Genomic DNA, 21,030 nt, shown 5'->3' with positions numbered 1-21,030 from the left:
CTCCCAAGAGCCAGGAACCTCCCAGCACCAAATGTGGAACAGATACCTCCCTGTCCCAAAGAGCATAAGACCTCAGTATGGAGATGAGACATCCCTGGTAGGTGTGCAGCCAGGACAGTGTGCAGAGGTCTCACTATCTCAGCAACTAAACCACAAGCTCATTTTGTAGCGGGGAGGGAAAGAGAGCATCAGTGCTGCTGAGAAGGCAGCACAGAGGTCCTAGTTTGGAAGCAGATCACATGTTAGATGGAGGCTGATAGGCTGGGCAAATCAGAGGCAGGACCAAAACTTCAGGGATGGCTAGAAGCGGGGAGGAAGGCCTAAGAAGGCCTTTCAAGTAAAACCAATTAGTTTTAAAGAATCAGGGGAGGAGGAGAGGGAGGTGCCATACTAAAAGCAGCTGTCTGGGCGGGAGCCCTGTGCAGAGCACAGGAATTCAGAGGAGCAGAGCCATGCTGCAAATACTCATATCAGGAAAAAGCATTTGTGGGAAGAGAGGTCATGGGAAAGGGATGGCACCTTCAGATGGACAGAGAACTACCCCTACAAAACCTCTACAAAACATAACAGCGTGGTGGTGCACAGGTTTGCGCAAGAGATTCAGTTACAGTTTTGGGGCTCCTTTCTGTTTGGAGTCTTTGGGATGCATGTCATTCTTTTCTTCCCAAGACATTTTTCTGCAACTGGTATGTGTCACAGATACTCAACGGTGCCTGATCCATGAAGTATAAGGGGGACCTGGCAAATTCATGCCTGTGGTTATATTCTGTGCTGACCCTCCCCGGGATTAACTGCCTGCAGCCTCAGCCCTCGCCTCAGCCCTTCTTCCCCAAGGCAAAGCATCTGAATTTAAACTGGATGAATGGGATTTCAGCTCATGTCTCAGTGAGTGCTTTCAACTTAATGTGTGACATTTTGCAACCAAAGTGGGCTAAGATCTGTAGGGAGATTTTTTTTTTTTTTTTAAAGCAGCCACCATCACTGGAAAAACCATACAAAATTTCAGGCACATAAAGCTCCTTCCACCTCTGAGTCTGCGCACACCATTAGTTGAAGCAGCCCAGCATCTGACTGTAACTTGTTAGCCACTGTAACTCAGTCAAGTTTGATTAAATGCCCATTCCCTGAATCTCTTAGGAGCCCCAACTTGCGAAGTTTGTGGATTGTTCTAGCTCAAGACACAACTGCTTCTCCTTTCAGTTCTCAAATTCCCTGGTTCAGTCCCAGGTGCATTGGCCAAGATGATGTCCATCATCTCCTTTAAAACAACAAACAGACAAACAAAGGAGATGCCCTCCTTCACACCCCCCTCCAATAAAGTGCCTTCAGCAGCTAAAACCAAATCCCAAATATCGGAGACTTATAATGACATCGTGAGAGTTAGCAAGGCAGAAGCTCCCCTGGTGATTATAATAACACCGGTGCTTGAGAAAAGTCTTAGCTTCAAGGCATCTGGAATTGCTCTTGCAAGATCCATTGTCAAATGAGCTTTTTCCTTTGTTTAAAAATGTCAGCCTGAAGACCCCTGCCAGAGTGGTGGTATAGCCTGCTTGGGTTCACCCTGGCTCCCACAAGGCTTCAACAAGTTCTCTTTGCCCCTCCTTGTCTCCAGGCTTAATTAGGAAATCATTTATCTTTATTGGCACTCTCTTTCCCCTGCTGCTTTGGCATTATTTTTTTTTTTTTTGCCTTCATTCCAGAGCAGTGAGCTGTACAGGGAAGACCACAGCCCCATTCATTGTGGGTGGGGAATAATCTACAGCAGGGAGCTCTACAAGGAAGACCCCAGCAATGAATCTACCCCAACCAGCATCGCCTGAGGGACTACTGTACAGAAACAGGAGAGGAGGGTATCCCTTGGCTCCACTTACAGGCTAACAATAGGGATTCCTGGTGATACTGAAAGTAGGACACTACTCCCAAGGGATGTCATATGGTCAGCCTGTCCCAAACTGAACTGCCAACCCTCTCCAATCTAACGATACGCCTACTTCATCACCCCAGCAATCTCCCTTGGTAAAAGAGCTCACAAAGAGAAGAGGCTGTAAGGACAGCCACAGCTAGGAGACTACCAGGCTCCTGGATTCCTTCTGACTCCAGCTGGAGATCTACATGTGTCAGGGCTGAGCCCCAAGCACATCCTGAAGTGGGGTAGGTTGTCTACACCTCCACAAACAGAAACTTCCCTGGATTTCTCCACAACTGGCATTTGACCATTTACCAGGACAGTCAGAGAGTCAAAACCGAGCCTTAACTTCTTGGGAGCCAGCAGTTTCAATCAGATCTCAAGACACACTCAGCAGAAAACACTATTGCTTTGGCAGCTCAGAGGGGGAGCCACTCGCTATGCTGTACCTCCACCACTGCATGGAGTTCTTTCTGCGTAATTTCTCTAGGTTCCCCATCAACTGTGTTTTAATTTGAGCCAGAGATAAAATTCCAGCCAATAATTTCTTCCACCTTAAAGAGAAGTTTCCTCTTCGTGCAAGCCAGGCTTGCCCCAACCTGTTACTCATTACAGATGGAACATGCAGTTCAGAAAGGAGGAATCAGTATTGCTCCCCTCCCTCCAGAAAATATCAATTGAAAATACCCAACTCCTTTGCCTGATGGCACCAGGAGTTTTGGCGGTAAATTTGAAAAACAGGAGGGAAGATGACTGATGGAAAAGCTGAAGAGCTGGCATACAGTTACCTGCTCCTCTCCTCCTTACAATATATGCTTCCCCTATTTTCAAAGAGGTCTCCTACTCTAAGAAGGCCAGTGGGATCAAATGAAAACTTGATCACAAAAAAAGGGCTTCAGCCATGCTTTCTAGTTAGAGATCTCAAGGCTCGCTCAGCACACAGGGAGGAAAGCCAGGCACAGAGTGGTAGAGGAATGAGTCACAGAGGGCAACCATGTTCTCCTTGTCTCCCATCCTAATCCTCTGCATGTTGTCTAAGGACCACAGCGTTCCAGGAAAAGAGTCTGACACAGAGCTGTGCCCAGCTCTGCCGGGGACTCACAGGGCCAAGGGAAACACCATGGACAACACCTCCACATCCTGGCAAGGCTTATTTTGCCTCACTCCAGCAGACAACTCTATTAGGTCTTTGGATCAAACTTTAAAAAAAATTATTCTGTGCACCTGGCCAGATGCTGCATAGTCCGTGAAGCTTTTTGCCTTGTGTACTTTCTCTATGAAATTCCCCACCCCCCCAGTTCTCGCAGAGGATTATCTGGAGACCAGTGTTATCTCTAAGTGGAGCCAGATGTATAAACCCCATTATTCTTGAATTAATCATCATAGAGTAAGACTTCCTTTCTGAGCTTTACAGTTTAGGATTCTTATCCCTCCCCAGAGTCCCCTCCTAATGTGCTGGAAGTAATGATGTACACCCATATCCCATGTCCATTTTTGGATCCCTCTACTAAACTCAGCCCCACTACCTACTTAATGGAGATATGCAAAGTCATGAGGGCTCCCTCAACCCTCAGCATGAATGCACAGAGCAATTTTTAATGTTTACTGCATGCAGCAAGATCAAGAGTCAGTGCCAGTGAGCACTCTGTCCTCGAGGTGTTTTCAAGAACTAAGACCCAGCAAACCCAGTGGAGAGGAGAGTCTGAAAGCTGAGGATGCCAGACGGGGTGTGCACAGACCCATCGGGACCTGCCTGGAGGAGCGTTCCTGCATCGCTGACTCCTCAACAAGGGGCAAACGGTCAACAAGGGGTTATCATCTCCAAGCTGTCCCAGCTCAACAGCTGCTTGAGTCTAGTCTCTGTAGTCAGGCCTCAGCCCCAGACAGGCAACCTCTCCACTTAATGGCGTGTTTTAATGGCAGCAGGGAGTAGAAGCAGGAATGGGAGGCGATTCTGGGGGCGGATCAGCTGGGTGTGCTTTGGGCTCACACCTTTGCTGCTGAGGGAGACAGACACTGGAGGAGGCAGGTGCTCAGCTTTCTTTACAGTGTTTACTCTTGGGCTTATTTTGCCATCAGGAAGCACTTCTAGCAGGCACACATCTTTGGCCTGTCACTGGCAGGCTGTGAGCCAACGTGTTGCCATGGAAACTGGTAAATGCAAAATTATTACTTGACAGCAGTGTCCTGAGAAAAAAGGATCAACCTTCTGCCATATGTTTATGTCCCTGGCCCAGGGAGTGCTTGCCCCCCCTGCACCGCTGTGGGTGGGATGCCATCCTGTCACAGCTTCGTGCTGGACACAGGGTGCCAGGAGGCAAGGAAGGACTATGATCTCTGGGAGCACAGCAGGGAAATGCTGCAAGAGGCACTTCTCACTACTGCCAGGATCCCTCCCCAGAGAGTTTTGCTGGGTGTTTGGTCTAGGGTTGATTGCTCTCTAGCTCTGAGGAAATAGCTCCCCAACAACCCTGCAAGACCCCAGCACCAGGGAGCTCAGGGTCCCACAAGCTGCCTGCCCGCAGGGATGCGGCATCCACACAGGGTGGACCGGCAGGCTTCCCACGCCTGGCTGCAGAGCTTGGTGCAGACATCCCTCTGGGGCATCCCAGCTCCAGTACCCAGCAGTAAACAACTGCAGCCATGAGGCTGACAAGGGCCACAGAAATACTGAGGGCAACAGAGCAAAAGGCAGGCAGTCCTGCCCTACCTCTGCTGCCCGCAAGCCCAGACAGCCCTTCCTGAGCAGACGGCTACGTACAAGCCTGTTATCCTGGATCTGCTGGTGTCTCTAGCCTAAGCCTCACGCTGACCACCAATCTACCTCATCCAGAAAGAGCCATGAATCTTACAGTTATTATGAAGGAAGTCAACCATTTCGGGTGTGACTCTGAAATCAAAACCGAGAGAACAGAAATTAAATTAGAGCAATTGACAATGACCCATTCGAGTACTAACTGATTTTTCTAACTGATTTCTAGTGGCTTCTAATTTTAAACATTAATACTCTGTCACGTCCATAATGAGAAGAGGTGAGCTATTTTTCATACACATAGGCATAACATATGTTAGCAAAGAATTAGTTTCAAATTTTCCAAGGGGTCAGGCAGTTGCAAGCTGACTTTGTTGCTGGTTAGGTGAGGATATGTGAACGTAAGCATAGTCACGATTATGGAATAATTTTCATATACATCATATGTAAATATTCGACCTAGAAAACCATTTTAAAAATCCATTTAAATCAATTTCCATTGAGAACCCTTTAGCTTAGTCACTGGGGCCTGCTTCTCCTGGTGGTTTTGCATTGCCTGAATGAGGCAGTCCCTAGGATGACACTCACTGAGAGCAGCTGCTCAAGAACTTTGCTGCATGGGGAGTTTGGGGCAGCCACGATGGAGCTTGCTCTGGGTGCGGTGATGCAAGGTCTTGAGTGAGACAAGGCCTCGGTGGGTGACTATAGGCCCTAATCAGAAAGTACCGTGATGTGCTCTCTCATCCTTGCAGTTGCCTCAGATGTGCCTTCAAGTGCACCTAAATCTAGGAGAGAACAGAGCAATTCCTCCCACATTTATGCAGGCCCGCTGTTGGCTGGTGAGGCAGCTGCTGAGTTTGGATAGCTTCTGCGTTCAAACCCCTAATCACAAAGCAGGATTCACCCCTGGAAACCTGAGCTGCCTACAACCAAGCTACAGCTAACAGGGAAAGAGTGATCTTCCTGGGTCACTGGACACCCATCTCAGATGATACCCAATGACACAGTTACCCAAGGAGAGCCCCATCTACAAACCCAGCATCTACCCTGTGCACTCCTTGCACCCCTGTCTCCACTACTCTCTGAGGAAACTAGGAATTTTGGTCACTCTCTCGAGCATGGTAAATGGACTGTGCATGGTCCTGTGACTCCAAGGAAGCATTGCAGTGTTGCTCAGCAGTGACTTGGAGAGCACAGCACCACTTCTAGCCAGACAGTCCCCCGGACCCAGACACTCAGCATTAGTGAGCAGAGGCAAAGCAGCCCCACAGCATACTTACTTCCCATTCCCATACTTGATCCGGATGTCTTTGCTCTTCTTCAGCTCTTTGCCATCTTTAAACCATTTGTAGGATGGCTGAGGGTTTCCAGCAGTCGCCTCGCATTTCAGTGAAATCTTTTCACCGACATGAACATTTGGGCTTTTCAGTTTCTTCAGTTTGGGAGGGACAGCTACAAAAAGAGAAACCAGACAATGTGAAACCTGCCTCTTTCAGAGGCTGCGCACAAGCGATGTGAGCCCACCAAGCCCCCTCCCATGGGAAAAGCGTTTGCTGCCCCTGCTACCGTGTGATGGCTGGAGAGGGGCTGCATGCCAGCTCAGCTACCCAGGTTTTACCAGAACACAGGTAGGGAAGGAGCACAGAGTCAGGAACATTCACATGGGGAGCAGAGGGAGCCCCTGGGTCTGGCTCGCTCTTTTCTCTCCTACACATAGCCAGATTTGACTGCTCCATGGTTGTCCTTACTCACGTAGGCAGGACCTGCATGTCTCCTGCTAGCTTAGGGGTTTGCTGTGCTCTCCAGGCTCTCCCACCAGGCCAGAGCCACGGATGCAGGAGCTCAGGTTCTTTGGAGACTATTTTTCCCTGCATCCTGACATTGCTGCCGATGATTACCAACACATACATGACCTCTGCCACTGCCAACAGGCATGCTGCCAGTCCCACAACCCCACCAATCACAGCCAGAGCATTTTGCTGCACAAGGAGCAGAGGCAGGTCACAGAGAGTGGTCCCCCGTCCCCCAGCAGTGTGTGCCATGGATGCTCCGTGCCTGCTGCTAAGAGGGACAGTCAGTCAGCATGACAGCATCAGCAGCTGATCAAGAGCCACTGAGAGGGGCTGCAATGAAAACCTGCACATGAAAAGGATAAAAGGGGAGGGACACCTATTCTTCATGTTGCAGTTAGAAAAATGAAAGAATAAAGCTATTTAAAATGGCCTTAGGATCTGCAGTGTCAGGCTGGCCAGCAGCTTTTCCAGTCAGAAGCCTGGCTCTGCATGTGAGCTTTCATGGGTGTTTCAGAGAGGTGATTTTAACCATGCACCTGGAACATGAGGCAGAGAGGGAGACACTTCTTATCAATCTCTGCCAGGCTACATATTAAACCTGACAAGAAAGGATTATCAGGCTTGCAATTTTTCTTTCAACTGACAGGTCTGCACTCTTCTAGCTCCCTTTTTCATTCTCAGCATTAACTTTAAAAAAGAAAATAGCAAGTTGCTGGCTTTGCCTTAAGAATGTTGGTAACAATGGTTTCCACTTGTCTAAGATGTGTTACAGATAAAGTATTTCCTCTGTCTAATATAAACAAGCCATTTTTTAATTGCCTTGTGCATTCTGATCTTGCGATATGGAAGAGCAATCAAAGGAGGAGGAACTGGATGGGTTGCATGAGAGCAATCGCTGTTGTATAGATCTTCATACGTCTCCATTCATTCTTCACGCCAAACCAAGTTATCATAGGCTGCTTTTTTATTTAAAGACTGTTTTCACTGAAAGTGGCCTTGCACAAAATAAAAAGCACAGCGATTATCAGGCGTATGCTCGTGTGGTAGGTAGACTTTAATTTTGCTTTGTTTCATGTGTGAGGGTATGAGAAGCAAAATTGTCCTTAATTGAAAAGATACAAACATGGGCAGAAATGGAACAATTCTGGGTAACACAAATTGTCTGGGCAAAGCTCACACTGACTGAAATGCAAACACAGAGATGTCTGCAAGCATGAGAGGAGAGTTGTCTGGTGGCACAGGGGTGAGTAACGCAGCAGGTCTGGTCCCAAGCACGCCAGACCTTGCGCTGACTCTGAGCTGCACAGCTCCATGGGCACCAAGGCACAGAATCAAACTTAAAATCCAGTAGTGCAAAGCACACCAAGGAAAAAAAGAATAAATCCCATCAACTATACTGACTGATATTTTTGCATCTCAACCCTGCTGCAGGCTCCCTAGAAATCTGTGCCACAGGATGGGGAGGGCTGCAAATGTGCTACTGGGGCGGGGACAACAGAAAAAACTTGGGACAGCTGTAGGCAATTGCTTCAGGCTGCACACTGATGTCTTGCAGCGTTGCCCAGGTCACTGTGCTTTGGCACAGACAGAGAGACTTCTGAACAAAAACTATCTGAGTTTTCCCCAAATTTCAGGAGTTCTGTGAAAATCCAAGGTGTCCTGGGTTTTGTGAAGCCAGTATTGCTGATCCTTGCCTGGAAATGGGTCACCCAGAAGAGCAGGAAGGCAATGAATGGAGAAGAGAGCTTGTCTCTTCTCAGAACACTGTGCACAGAGAGCCGGGAAGGTAAACAGGACCTTGCTTTTATAGCGGTCATTTTGGGGAATAGAGAAATAGACTGTCAAATATTTATTCTGTCTGAATGTGTGTTGGTTGGCTCCTGTTGTACACTGAGGTCACCCTGTACCATGCCAACAGTATACCTTAAATATTAAATATGCCTTAAATACTGGGAAGGTCCTGACCTTGGCATTGGTGCATCTACTATTTCCAGGCTTGTGGGCTGCACAATTATGAAGCAGGCAGCATGGCCTGCGAGAACGATGTGTCAGCACTGTCCCTCTCCCCAGAAAATGCTGGCAAGAGCAGAGCAAAGCTCAGAAACCTGGTGATTGTTGAAGGAGAGGGCCAAGGACAAGCAAGAAACCTTCCAAGATCTCTATTCATTGGTTCCTCCCCACTGACATGAATCACACCTCGTGCAAACATACGCATTTCTTGCACCTTGTGCTCTTGGTCACCAGTGATAAATTACATGCCATTCCTAAACAGGCAGGTCCAGAGACATATGCCATGCATGGCAGAGATGGAGCTGACACCCACACAGGGCAGGGGCTCTACCTGCATCACACTCCTCCAGCAGAGAGTCCTGCCCAGAAAAAGGGAGGAGAACGTTTCCTCCTCAGATTGCATGTTTTCTGCTGTCTTACCACAGGAGGGAAAAGGACAGTGCATTCAACTCGCAAGCCGCACTTCATGGACTGTAACTCTCCAGTTGAATCAGACAGACTAGTGAAGGGGGAATCCAATCCAGAAATATTTTGGACTGTGTCTGGGAAAAGCACTGTGCACAAAGAAACAGAGCTGTGCTCCCTGACACCCAGCACATCTGGGCCTTACTGCTACACTCAAGCATGGCTTGTGTTTGGACAGCATCATGGGAAGAGCAGGCAGAGCCCCAAGCCGGGCGACACAGCATCCACAGCCACGCACAGGCTGCACCACTCGAAAGGGAAGCCTGGAAGATGCCTTGGTCTCCTGGAAGAGCTGCTCTGGACTGGAAAGTCTCACTTCATAATTCCTGCATCTCTTGAGTAAAATACAGAAATCCTCTATTAGAGCCATTAACTGCTGGTAAGTCTGCTTAGTGCCAGCCAAAGACCTTCCACTGGTTTTTATCCATATTGTTTAAACTGCAGCCCTTATTCCTAGCTTGAATTTCTCTAACTTTGGCTTCCAGCCAAGAGATCTCTCTGCCTTTCTCTGGTAAATTTGAATCCCATCTAGCAGCCAGAGACCTCTTTCCTTTTTAGGTTCTTGTAAACTATGAATGAATCACCTTTCAACCTTCTCCAGCAGTAAACTAAAGTATCTTGAGAGACCAAAGCAGCGCACAGAGTGCTAATGCTGTAGTATGTCAAAGACAAAGTTTTACATTTTGGTTCAATTTCAGCTTCAACATCAAGCCCTTTCCTATCTCTGCCCTGTCCAAATTAGAGTTGCAGCTCAGAAAGTCATGCGCTTGGTTCAAACACATAAAAGTGCCCCCTTTCTTTAGTGCTTTGAACATTTTTGGTCACTTTTTCAAATATACTGGGAGAACAAAGTCACTAGCTTCATACGTACCAAGATAACATAAAATCCCTGGCAAACAGTCTCAGATGTACACCAAGTGGGATCCGGGTCCAATTTCCTCACATTTCCCCCAGCTCCCAGCTTCCCAGCCTCCTCCACACAGGTTATTGCTTCTCAGATGTAGCCAGCACAGCTTTTGTCAGAGCCAAAACACCGGACCATGGCCACCCAAGTCACCCTGTCATCATGGCGCAAGCTGAGCTGAAGCTGCTATTTCAGTTCTTCATCATCTGAATCTCATGGCGCTGCTCTGCCAGCCTGGAGTCTCCTCCACAGCTGGTTCAGCAACACACACCGCCCAGCCACCACTGCCGCCGGGTTCATGAAAACAGGGAGGAGGTTTTTGGCTGTTCTTGTCAGATTGAGTCTACAGGTAGCTTCAGGCAATCATTTAGGTCACCTTGCAATCCTGACCACCCCTCCTCTATCCAAATTCCAGTCTCCTCTCCACAGGCATGAAGAACCACCAAACTCACAAAGCCTGAGGTATTTGACAGAAGTGGAAGCTGAACTCCAGGCAATTTTCTGACAGACAACCACATGAAGAGTATGCTGTGCTGCAGAAGGGAAAGTTTAATTCTGGTAGAGCAGAGACCAACAATACAGATTTTCTACAGGTTTTTGCTCACTCCACAGTCAGATGAAACCCAAGCAACCATTTGATGCCAGCCTACATAACTGAAGGCTGTTAAGAACTAACCCTAAAATGTGCTGGGGCTGGGATCAACAAATGCACATAAATTCTTAACCTGTTTCAAGAATCATGTTTCACTAAGAGACCTTTGCAGGAGAGGTTTGCCCTCTGACAGCAGTCCTGGCATCTACTGCCAAGTTACTACCTTCTCAAGGAGGGGAGAGGGTTATAAAAGTCTAAAAAATTGAGCTGCAAATTGGGTCATTTGAGTTGGTTGAACATCCACCATAAAAGGACTTACAATTATACACCGCTTTAATTAATTCACTTCTGATTAAATGTGATATTACACTGAAGTACCCTGATGATAACAACACCTCTTTTACTTCTGGTACCTGAAAGCACCTTAGACCCTCAGCTCAAAACATCATTAATCATAAATGGGCAGAGTGCCCAAAGAGAGTACAACAATGGTGCAGTAACAAAACCACATCCCATCCACAAAACATCATCCGTAAACAACCCCTCGGCAGCATAAAGCAGAAGCAAGTCATCCTGGGAAAAGTGCTCAGGGAACTCTTTAACAGCCAGCAACACTAGTCACAAACACTGCTTCAAGAGATGTGTCTTGTTCACTGTGGGAGATCCTCCAGAGTGGACAACCTACAGACACATCTGGGATCTCTGGGCAACAGACATCATGGGTAGACGTGACTTATCTTCCTGGCCTCCTCCAGAGAATGCAGTGCCAACCACTGGAGGCTTCCCCACGCTGCCTGGCACATGCGGGTGGCCAAATGTTTAAATAGATGGATCTGGAGAACTGGGAAGAACAGGATCCTTCTGTGTCTGAGCAGCTGAAGAAGGCAACTTAGCTTGAATTCCTATGGCCATCGGAGAGGCTGAAAAATGCTTTCTCACAGGAACAGGGGGAGATGCAAGGAGAGTTAGAACCTACAGACTCACAGATGATGCCTTGACACGTCACCATCAGAGTAATGGCTTTCAGCACTCTCAGACTGCCCAAGCCATCGGCCCCAGGACAGCCCTTCCACACAGGTGCCAGGGCTTCCAGCCTCCCGGCTACTGTGCTGGGCTGGAGAAGATGCAGGTCCAGCAGTGTCTCCAAGGGTCTGCGCTCCCAGTTCTCAACACGGTAATCTGGACACCCAAAGAATGCTACAGGCACCTTGAGCCTTTCAGGCTCCTTGCCACTGAAGTACAGGATCTGGAGGCATGACACCTGCCCAAGCCATGTCTCAAAGGTTGCTATTCCCTAAGCTCCTTCAGGAGAGTCCCCACCACTTCGCTGTTCAAAGTCTCTCCCACAGGGGTACAGGCCTTCCCTCTTAATGTAGGGCACCTCAGATGGGAGAGTTTCAATCTTGTCACAGACAGAAAATTCCAGAATTCATCTTTCCATGGGAAATGTTTTGCAGCTTCGACTTTCTCCAAATTGAAACACAAATTTTGCAAAGATGGCGACTCCTTACCAAACAGAATTTTTCCCATCTTTGTCATCTCTGCTACAAGGTGAGGACACACATCCCTGGCACTGGGCATCACCATACATGTCTGGAGACCAGATGTGTCTTTGGTGAGACAACATACTCTGCCCTGGGCTAATACATCCTACTTTTTGGCTAATGCAGCCCTACTGCTTCTAGTATGTTTGTTGCCTGTACTGTTTTTATCCGAGGCAATGTTTCTTTGGCCTCTGTTTGCTTTGGCTTTTATTGGACAAGGAGACAAAACTGAATCTCAGCAGCAGCAGCTCCTGACCACCTTAACTCTTTGACCTTTTCAATACTGGCTGCAAATGCCAACTTGTCAAAGAGGGACCTACTCGGAAGAAAACTCCCTCCAGTCAGAAGGAATGGAAACATAGGACCCACTTGAAAAAAAAGCCTTGCTTAACACTTTACATGCTCTAAGTGTTTGTCCTCCTTTTTTTCTGGGTTTTTATAGAGAGGGTAAAGATGCAGTCACTGCTGTGCCCCTAGGCAGGCTGTGGCATCTGCAGCTGTGACTCTGAACAGGGTTCAACTCCTTGGTGGCAGGGTCACAAGAACTCCTCTGAGCCTGTGACACTCCAATGCCCCAGAAGGTAACAGGGCTGTATTTAACTACAACTGTATCTGAAACAAGGGAGGGAGTGAAAGACCCTGGCTTTAATCAGTGGATAGACACAACCTCCACAAACCACATGCAGTTCAGAGCCTGCGAGAGAGAACCTTGATGTCAAACCAACATATTGCCCTATACCAGCCTCTGCCACAACCCACCAGTGGGTAACTACAGGCTCCAAACCGAAAATATAAAATATGGTATCTGTAATATGCTTTAGGCAACCTATATTTCGAGTTTATGCAAAAAAGGACGATCAGACTTTCTCACAGCTTTTAACATAACTGTCTTTGCACACTGCAGCAGCTCACTCAGATCTCTGCATCCTGGTCAGGTGTACATGGCAGGTAAACCACAATGTCCAATATAAATTTTCAAGGGGAAGCATTCTGCTGTAGCCACTGTTAGGCCTTTTAATTAACACATAGCCATGTTTCTCTTACTAGATCTATGATGGTGAGGACTACACTGTGAGAGCCAGCACTAGACAACATGGCTCACTTTGAGCATTTACATCTCGCATCCACTGTCCATGGGTTTATCTGTGCAGTAACTGCAAAGACATAGGCTTCAGCAGCGATTAATAACCTAAAGCTCTCCAAGGACACGGGAGATGCGCTCTGTGCCTAGCAGTCATCATGCTGCTGTGCCTTTCCCACAGAGGTACAAGTCAGAGGCATAGCTTTGTGTGTCTGGGAGAGGTCCCACTTTGATAGCTGGAGACACTAGGTATGACAATGCAGGAGCCATTCCTCCAGGTCCTAGAGGTCCTATAGGGTCTGCTCATTCACAGAGAACAGGCAGTGTTGTGGAGAGGACCCAGATGACTGAAGTGTTAAGATGCTGAGAAGACTGAGATCAGCAGACCTGGGGTTGGAATGAAGCTTGGAAGCATTGCTGGAGCCGAAATGGCTGCATTATTCCTCTGTACATGCCCCATAGTATCCCTAGCATATAAGTTCTTTTCCCTTAACTAAGCTCCTGTAGCCCTCTATCTCAGGGAGAAGTGACTGCAATACCAATCCACAGCACTGTATATATTTAAAACTGAGAGTTAAAACGACCAGTATTTCCACGACCATTCCCATCGGTCAAAGAAAATTGACTGAAGAGTCACAAGCAGGTTTGCTGATTTAGGCTTGCTCTCTAATGGATGCCTCTGGCAGCTCAAATCACATGAAAAGGTGCCACAGAGCCAGCAAGTTCACTCTCCTCTTATAAATACTGGCTCTACTTACATAAAAGAGCAACTGATAAATTCCTCCTCCTCTGTCTTTCTCTTTTCAACACTTAATATTTAGTTATTTTTCTTTCAAGTGAAAGTTTTGAAATTGGTGTATGATTTGGTCCACAGCCCTAGGCTGAAATCTCAGCTCCACTGAAATCAATGAGCATTTGGCTACTGGGCAAGGATGACTTCCCAACATCCAGGCTTTTCACTCAAATTGTTGAAGACAGGGAGGGTATGCTTTTATCACAGATTGGGCAGAAATGGCCACTCAAACACTTACCTGAATGGCACAACAGCTACAAGTAATTCACATGCAAATATCCAATATTAAAATCCAGGGCTGAAATGCTTGGATTTGCCAAACCTAGTACTCTATGAACACTAGCTGGTTTGCAAACAATGTAATTGGAGTAGAATTGCTATTGTGTTTGTTTGTTTTGAATATTTTTGGCCAGGAAGTTGTCCTGGAGGTATAGTTGAGCATAAGTGGTCTGGTGGAAAAATGTCATTCATTCTGTTCCTATTAAAACCAAAAACAATAGCCACACAAAGACAGCAGCGACAATTTCTGCTCTTCATGCCTCTAACAATGTGTTTTCAACCCTAAAGGCAACATCTTGTTTGTACCCAATTGATTCTGGGATCATATTTTATATAATCAAATATATCTTTGAACAAAGATATATTTTATGAACTGCTCAATTTCCAGATGACCTTGGAAACAGCAATTCATAAAATATAGCTTTATCTCTATCTTCACAATCAGCTAGAAAAATGGCCCACCCATACTCTGTGGACTGCCAGTCAAGACCCAGCCAACAAATTAATTACCCAAAGCATCCAAAACTTTAAAATACATTAATTCTTTGTCTCAGCCACTGAACACTAAGTATAAATTACTTGTCCTAGCACCATGTTAAAGACCTGGGGAGCATCCATCATCTTTCAATGACCAAAGGAAAGTGTAACCCTCATCCCAGGAGACAAATCAATCTAAGCAAAAAAACTTGTTTCATTAAATGTTTATTATGAAATCTGTACATGAAGCCATATATAGACCCCTTAGGGTCATGGCAAAGCTAAAGGCTATGTTTTGGTTACAGGGAAGGATTTGCTGATGTAAAATAGCCATTAGTGTAATATTATTGGTTCTAGAAAGGGATGAAAAAAACCCCACATTTAGTGTTTTACAGCTCTGTCAACCACAGGAGTGTTTCTTTAAAACATACTCAGTTAAAGGGAAGTGAAATTCTTTTAACAGAGACTGCCTGCACTGCCTGGGCTCTCCCAATAACAAGAGTACAGAAGACACACCATCATGGACTGGCAGGAGCACTGCAGGTAAATTTGAAGAAACAAGAGCTGCTGCAATGCTGTATGTACAGAACAACCCCAAACACTATCCACAGAGTCCTTCAGATAAATCAGCAAGAAGGACCACTACAAACAGATAAATGCAACCAAGTCTTTGAGTGAGGCACAAGGTTTACCAAGTAAAGTTTCTCTCTCTGCCTTGTGCTTATCAAAGTTAGGTGTAAAAGCAATGGACCGGGGATGCACTCTTAGATAGCACAGCGCTTCTGGACATCTCTTTCCTCCTCTCTCAATATATTGTATTTAAATAGAATAAGGACCCCAGAGGTGTTAAATTACTGAGAGGGGAGGTCTGAGGTCAGGAAGACCATAAACACGGAGCAGTCTGCAGCAGCTCACCGTGGAGAGGCTGTTCAAGCCCAGCCCGCAATCTGCCATCTTCCCTTCCCCAGAAGTCTCACAGGTGTGAGTCAGTTTTAGAAGTGATTTTGAACATGCTTAACACTAGCAAGTGGGAAAAAAATCAGCAAAACTTGGGATCAGTTATGAAGATGTTAATTCAGGGCAGGCAGAGGTCAAGTGCAGGGCAGATGCAGCTGCCCAGCTTGCAACTTTTTTTTTGATATTTCGACCTCCCAGGAAGTCCTGGGCCAGAGGACGTCCTGGGGTTTCATACACGACCAGGTAGAAACACTGCACAAAGCAGGACTTCAAAGAAGAAAGCACTTTAATGTCTGGACAAATAAATTCAATTAGCAGTCTCTAACATTGAGGCAGGAGGATTTTTTACTTTTAACCTATAAAATCATATTTGCTAGCATTCCGTGACAAAAGCCAACTACTTGCAGTCTTAATTACAATATTTTTTTTCCATGTCTCTGCTTACTTTGAAAGTTCACCACTGTCTCTGGCAGGGTTTTGACAAATCCACCAGAGGGTATTTCCAAAACAGAAAGCCGTGTTTTTATCAGGATCTCCCCACAAGAGACCTTGGGGCTTGCATTAAAGACTTGTTTGTTCTCTGTAATGTTATATTAGAAAGACTAAAAGTTTTTCTGTTAGTTCAAGAAATGCTTTAAAGCACTGGTACCAAAAGAACCTCAGACAGTGACCGCAGGTCTGTTTTTCATCCAAACACGGGAAAAGGAAGGAAAATAAAGATCATCCCTGAGACAGCTTTTTTGAGGCAGCCAGATACATACATGCTCAAACCCACCGAGTGAGGATGGAATTACCACTCTATACTATAATATTCTCCCAACGCCCAGGACATCCTGGGTCCCTGCCGCTGCTGGAATGACAGCCCACATCAAGCCGAGTTCTGCTCTCTTCTCATGTGTTGACCTCTGCTGAAATCAGCAGGACCCTTTGCACAAGAGGAGAGGCTCTGCTGCGAGGGGCCGGCTGCGCGCCATGCTGGCAGCGCCCGCGCGCCGCCCAAGCCAAGGGAGCGCCCCAGCCCCGCGGAGAAGGGGCCACCCTCCTCCATGGGCTGCAGGGAAGCAGCTAGCTGTAAATTCCGTTTGGGACTCTGGGCACTGCCCAGTGGAGACACTAACACAGCGTGTCTCCTGCCTTGTCCAGAGTGTGGCTTCCCAGCATTGTTCTGAATAGCTCCGGACCCCCACTGAAGCACAGTGATGGGTGGCTTACACTGAAATGTCCCCCAACCAGGCTGATTTATGGTTGCCAGGAGTCTCAAGGATGTCAGCTCTTCCTGATTAATTTTTTTATCCTTATTTTCCCTCGTTTTATATTTGAATATTGCTTATTGCAATATTTTTCAGAACTATTCTCTGGAAAGCCATACTGGCTAATTTTTGGCTTGTAAATTGCTCATGAGCAGTTTGTGGCTTGTCTTTAAAAAAAAAAAATCAAGCAACTCTGGCTCATTTTGGTTGGATAAAGAGATTTTGTGGCCTCCATCAATTCTAGTCCCTGACAGCAGTGACAGAGCTCTTATTATCACAAACATACAGTTGCAATTTTAAAATTTGCTTCCTGTGACTCTTCGTTAAAATTTAATCAACATTTTCTGCTTTCACAAACATTTCCAGCAGAAAGTTCACTTTATAGAATATTCACGGGCAACAAGTAAGAAGGAAGGTAAAAGAAATATGAGGTTTTGATGTGAGCAAACTCCTGTTGGTTGTCTAGCTACTCCACTGAAGGATTTAGGGAAGGTGTGACCCAAGTAATTTTCTAGAAGATATTGCAGAATGCAAGCAACCAAAACCAAAGACCAATAATGCAGCAGCGAAATGTGGGTGAAGAAAAGACAACAGGCGACATAGTGGTGGCCCAAGCAGAAAGCCTATGCTGAGTTCACAGTGGATAGGGGTTTATTGGACCCGCTGTACATCTAGCTGTAGATCACAAGGTAGGAACTATTGCCAAACTGGCCAACAGATCCTGCACAACACAAACAACCTAAGGTGAAAACAAGAATTCTGAACAAAAGATGGTTGTTGAGCAAAAAGCTATTAATAGTGCTGGGTTTTATCCCAGAAATGTTGCGTAAAGTGGGACAATTCACATCCCTTTTCTGTGCTTCCATTTCCTCTCTCAAAGATCCCACTTAATATATTTGGGGCAGGGACTGTCTCTTGTTATGACTCTGTGTTGTGAATAGCACAAGGGGAACAATGCTGCAGCTGGGACCTCTGGATGCCACCACAAATGCCAATTTTAAGCAGCGGTGACAACAAGCGGAAGGAGTTTGGGATCTAAGGAAGACCTGAGAAAAGACAGCGCACAATGTGGAATTCATCTTGTATTATAAGCATGGATGGTTCTCATCTCCATACAAGAGTGACAGGGAAAAGCAAGGAAGCAGTTGTTGAGCTAGACAGAAGGAAGAACACTCTTTGCTCAGGCACTCCAGCTTAAGCAAAATTCCTCCAGAGCTGCTCCTTCACTTCTGCACTCTCACTGCCCCTCCTCTTCACCATCTCCCCAAGCCATCCTTGAATAGCTCCACGCAGAGGAAAGCAACCACCTAGAAACCTAAAAAAGGGATGTTCAGGGGGCTGAGACACAGTATGAAAAATCTGATGGGGAAGGGTGGGGTCTCTTCTGCTGGGGAACATTTTTGTAGGAAACAGTCTAAATACCCTGTGCGGGTGACTTGCTTTCTGCTAAACATGTAGAAGATGCAGTGGTGCTGAGGAGCTGCCCTGGAAAGGCCTGGATAGACCTTTACCATCTACTGAACCAACATGGAAAGGCCCAAAGACAGCAAATCCCAGGATTACAACAATAAGCTTGGAAAACACTTCAGAAGTTGAGCAGACCACATCCCTGCCCTGAGGTGGGATCAGTCCTGTACCATCCATCCAACTCACCAAGATCCAGACACACAAACAACCTAGTAATACACATCTACACTGCATCCCACAGTGTGCCCCAGGACCTGGCTGACTTCAGGGATATACATGATCCCAACCTCACAACCTCTCCAACAGACAACACTAGGTCCCCTCTGGAAGAGGCCCAGGGTTCCTGCAATGGGTACACTAGTTGGTGATGGGGAACCCAGCCACATTATCAACTATCGAGACCTGTGAAGCTCTTTTGTCCCCAGGTACAAAAAGGACGTTCCACTATTCCCAAAGATGTAGCCCATCTCCCCTTTTGTCTCCCAGTCCCTTACACTGCCCTTTCTTTCTGTTTTCTTCTCCTTGCCCATGCCAGCTGCCACCAATCACAAGTAACCAAAATTACTCATCTTTGTCCTTCCAGTCTCAATTCACCTTGGCTGTAAAATGCAAATTTTTTTCTTTCCTTTGCAAAATCAATGATCTTGAAAACCTTGAACATCACTCTGAAGCCCTAGTCTCATCCTCCTTTCATTTCTGGAGATGCTGACTCCCTCCCACATCGGACTGAGTTGCTCCAGGCAGCCTTGTCTTCATGAAATCAAGAGGGCTTGAATAATCCTCTCAGACAGGCACCTGAATATTTGTGCTGTTTTTCTGGGTTTCTGTCAGTCTGGGGTGGCGCATCAGGAGCTCTACTATCACACACAGTTCAGAAATACTTCAGCACTGCTCCGAGGCTGTGTCGCTCTCCGGTCACCCTCTCCCCCTGGCTGTAGGATGGAGAAGCTGAGCTCACTGTACTCCGTGAAAGGTGACTGCTCTTCACCCTCATGCCCTGTCTGTCCCTGCAGTGGCACTTCCTCTACATAGCGGTCAAGCCTGAAACACCACGAGAATAAAGCTTTCCTGCTCACCTAGATGCTGCTCTTACAGGACCCCGTACACACACCGAGGAAGGATCCATCCCAGATCCACTTTTACAATGATGCTTCTGAGCAAGGACCCACACCAGTAGTTACCTGGGTCCCACCCAAAACCAGAGGATCATGAAGACTGAAAATCACAGTCAAGCGCAGCCTACCCTATTATGCTTTTCATCCCAATTTTCAACTTGCACCCCTCCCTTTGTAATGTGGTGGTAAATAAATGTCTGTTCAAAATACCAGATAATTAACTGAAAGCGTCTGTGAACATGAACAAAAGCTAAACCGACACCTCAGACAGGATCACACATCAGCCCTGGCATATGAAGGAAGTTCTGAGAAACCTTCCCAACTAACTAAAGATGAACAGATCCAACTTCCCAAGTACACTTAATTGCTGTAGGAGCCCCAAGGAAACACAGGAGAGGTTAACTGTGAGGAGCTCACCATGAAGGGCAGCAATTGGCAATACTTTAGCTCCCAACACTGCGCTCTCCTTCACTCCCCTGACAATTTGACACACTGCTGTTTATCCTAATCCATTGTTCATGGTCCTCCCCACCCAGTCTTCAGTCCATGTGATGCTCTCCTGTCCCTACCAAATGGAATTAATTTGGGGTGCTAGGGCTCTATCAAGAGACTTTACTACAGTCTAAATGCTGGCAAAGTAATACCTGCTTTCACACAGATATTTTGGCCTTTTATCAGACACTTGGAGTAAACAAGCAAGCCATAACATTTTTCTGGGGCAGCTGGCTCGTAATTCCTGGCTCCCTCAGTGATCCTCTGAATAACCAGATAACTTTCAGAGTGAGATCCTGGTCAGCAAGGATTGTTTATCAACATAAACCTTATTCTCCCAGAACTCCCCTCTACCTCTAACTTGTTATGTAAAGCTGATGCTGCTAAAACATTTAGCTGAACTTGGGTCAAGAGAAGATGGCTTTTGAAAGACTTCCAATGGTTCATTTGCAATAAATGGCTAAGGAATAAATCATTTCAGCCCTAATGAATCCTCAAGCAGTCAACTCTGTTAGCAGGGCAACTCCAGCAGCGAAGAACAGGGGAAGGCTATGGTGACACGCAGAGACTTGTGACAAGCACAGAAAGCAGCCAGAAAAGACCACCATGATGCAGAGAGGTTGCCATGTTGGGTTAGACCATGATCCTTGCTAGACAAGGACCTCCACTTCATGGCAGCAAGTATCACTTACTCCTTCTGAATAACTTCCCAGTAGGGAAGTCTTCTGCATTCTCTCAAGGACAGAGCTGGTTTTCTGCCCTGATGCCCAGAGGCTTACAGCCCCCCCCCCCCCCCCCCCCCCCCCATTTTTACCCTAGTTAATCCAGCTGACAGCATGCCTATGCTTCATATAAATGTCTCTCCCTTTCTGCCAGTCCTGCTATGCTCTTGCCTTCAGTGACTGCAGTGACAACTTCCAGGGATACTGATGTACCAGGCAAAAACCATCTGGGAGCAGTTGGGGATGCCTGGGCTTCCACCTTTGGCCTCAGCAGAGACATGAAAAAAGAGTGCTTAATAATTTACATGACTTTCTGTACTGTCGTGGCGTTTCTTCTCCTTTCGGAGACCTCAGATTTCAATTCTGTGGGGTACAAGCTGTTTCCAGGGCCCCTTCCTCCACTCCCAGATGCAAAGGTCCTTCCCTACTCA

General features: G+C 46.7%; 1 protein-coding gene across 3 annotated transcripts in view; it reads right to left on the bottom strand.

The window, feature by feature from the left end:
- The window catches only part of NRG2 (neuregulin 2), a 172,087-nt gene that overhangs the window by 57,153 nt on the left and 93,904 nt on the right, over positions 1-21,030 (bottom strand). For all 3 annotated transcript variants that reach the window (XM_074915980.1, XM_074915978.1, XM_074915979.1), the window contains exon 2: positions 5,939-6,110. In XM_074915980.1, the coding sequence (XP_074772081.1) occupies positions 5,939-6,110 (172 nt within the window). The remainder of the gene's footprint in view (positions 1-5,938; positions 6,111-21,030) is intronic.

Source organism: Athene noctua, chromosome 12 (genome assembly GCF_965140245.1).
Source record: "Athene noctua chromosome 12, bAthNoc1.hap1.1, whole genome shotgun sequence".
Lineage (NCBI taxonomy): Eukaryota > Metazoa > Chordata > Aves > Strigiformes > Strigidae > Athene > Athene noctua.
This window is presented reverse-complemented; position numbering and strand designations above follow the sequence as displayed.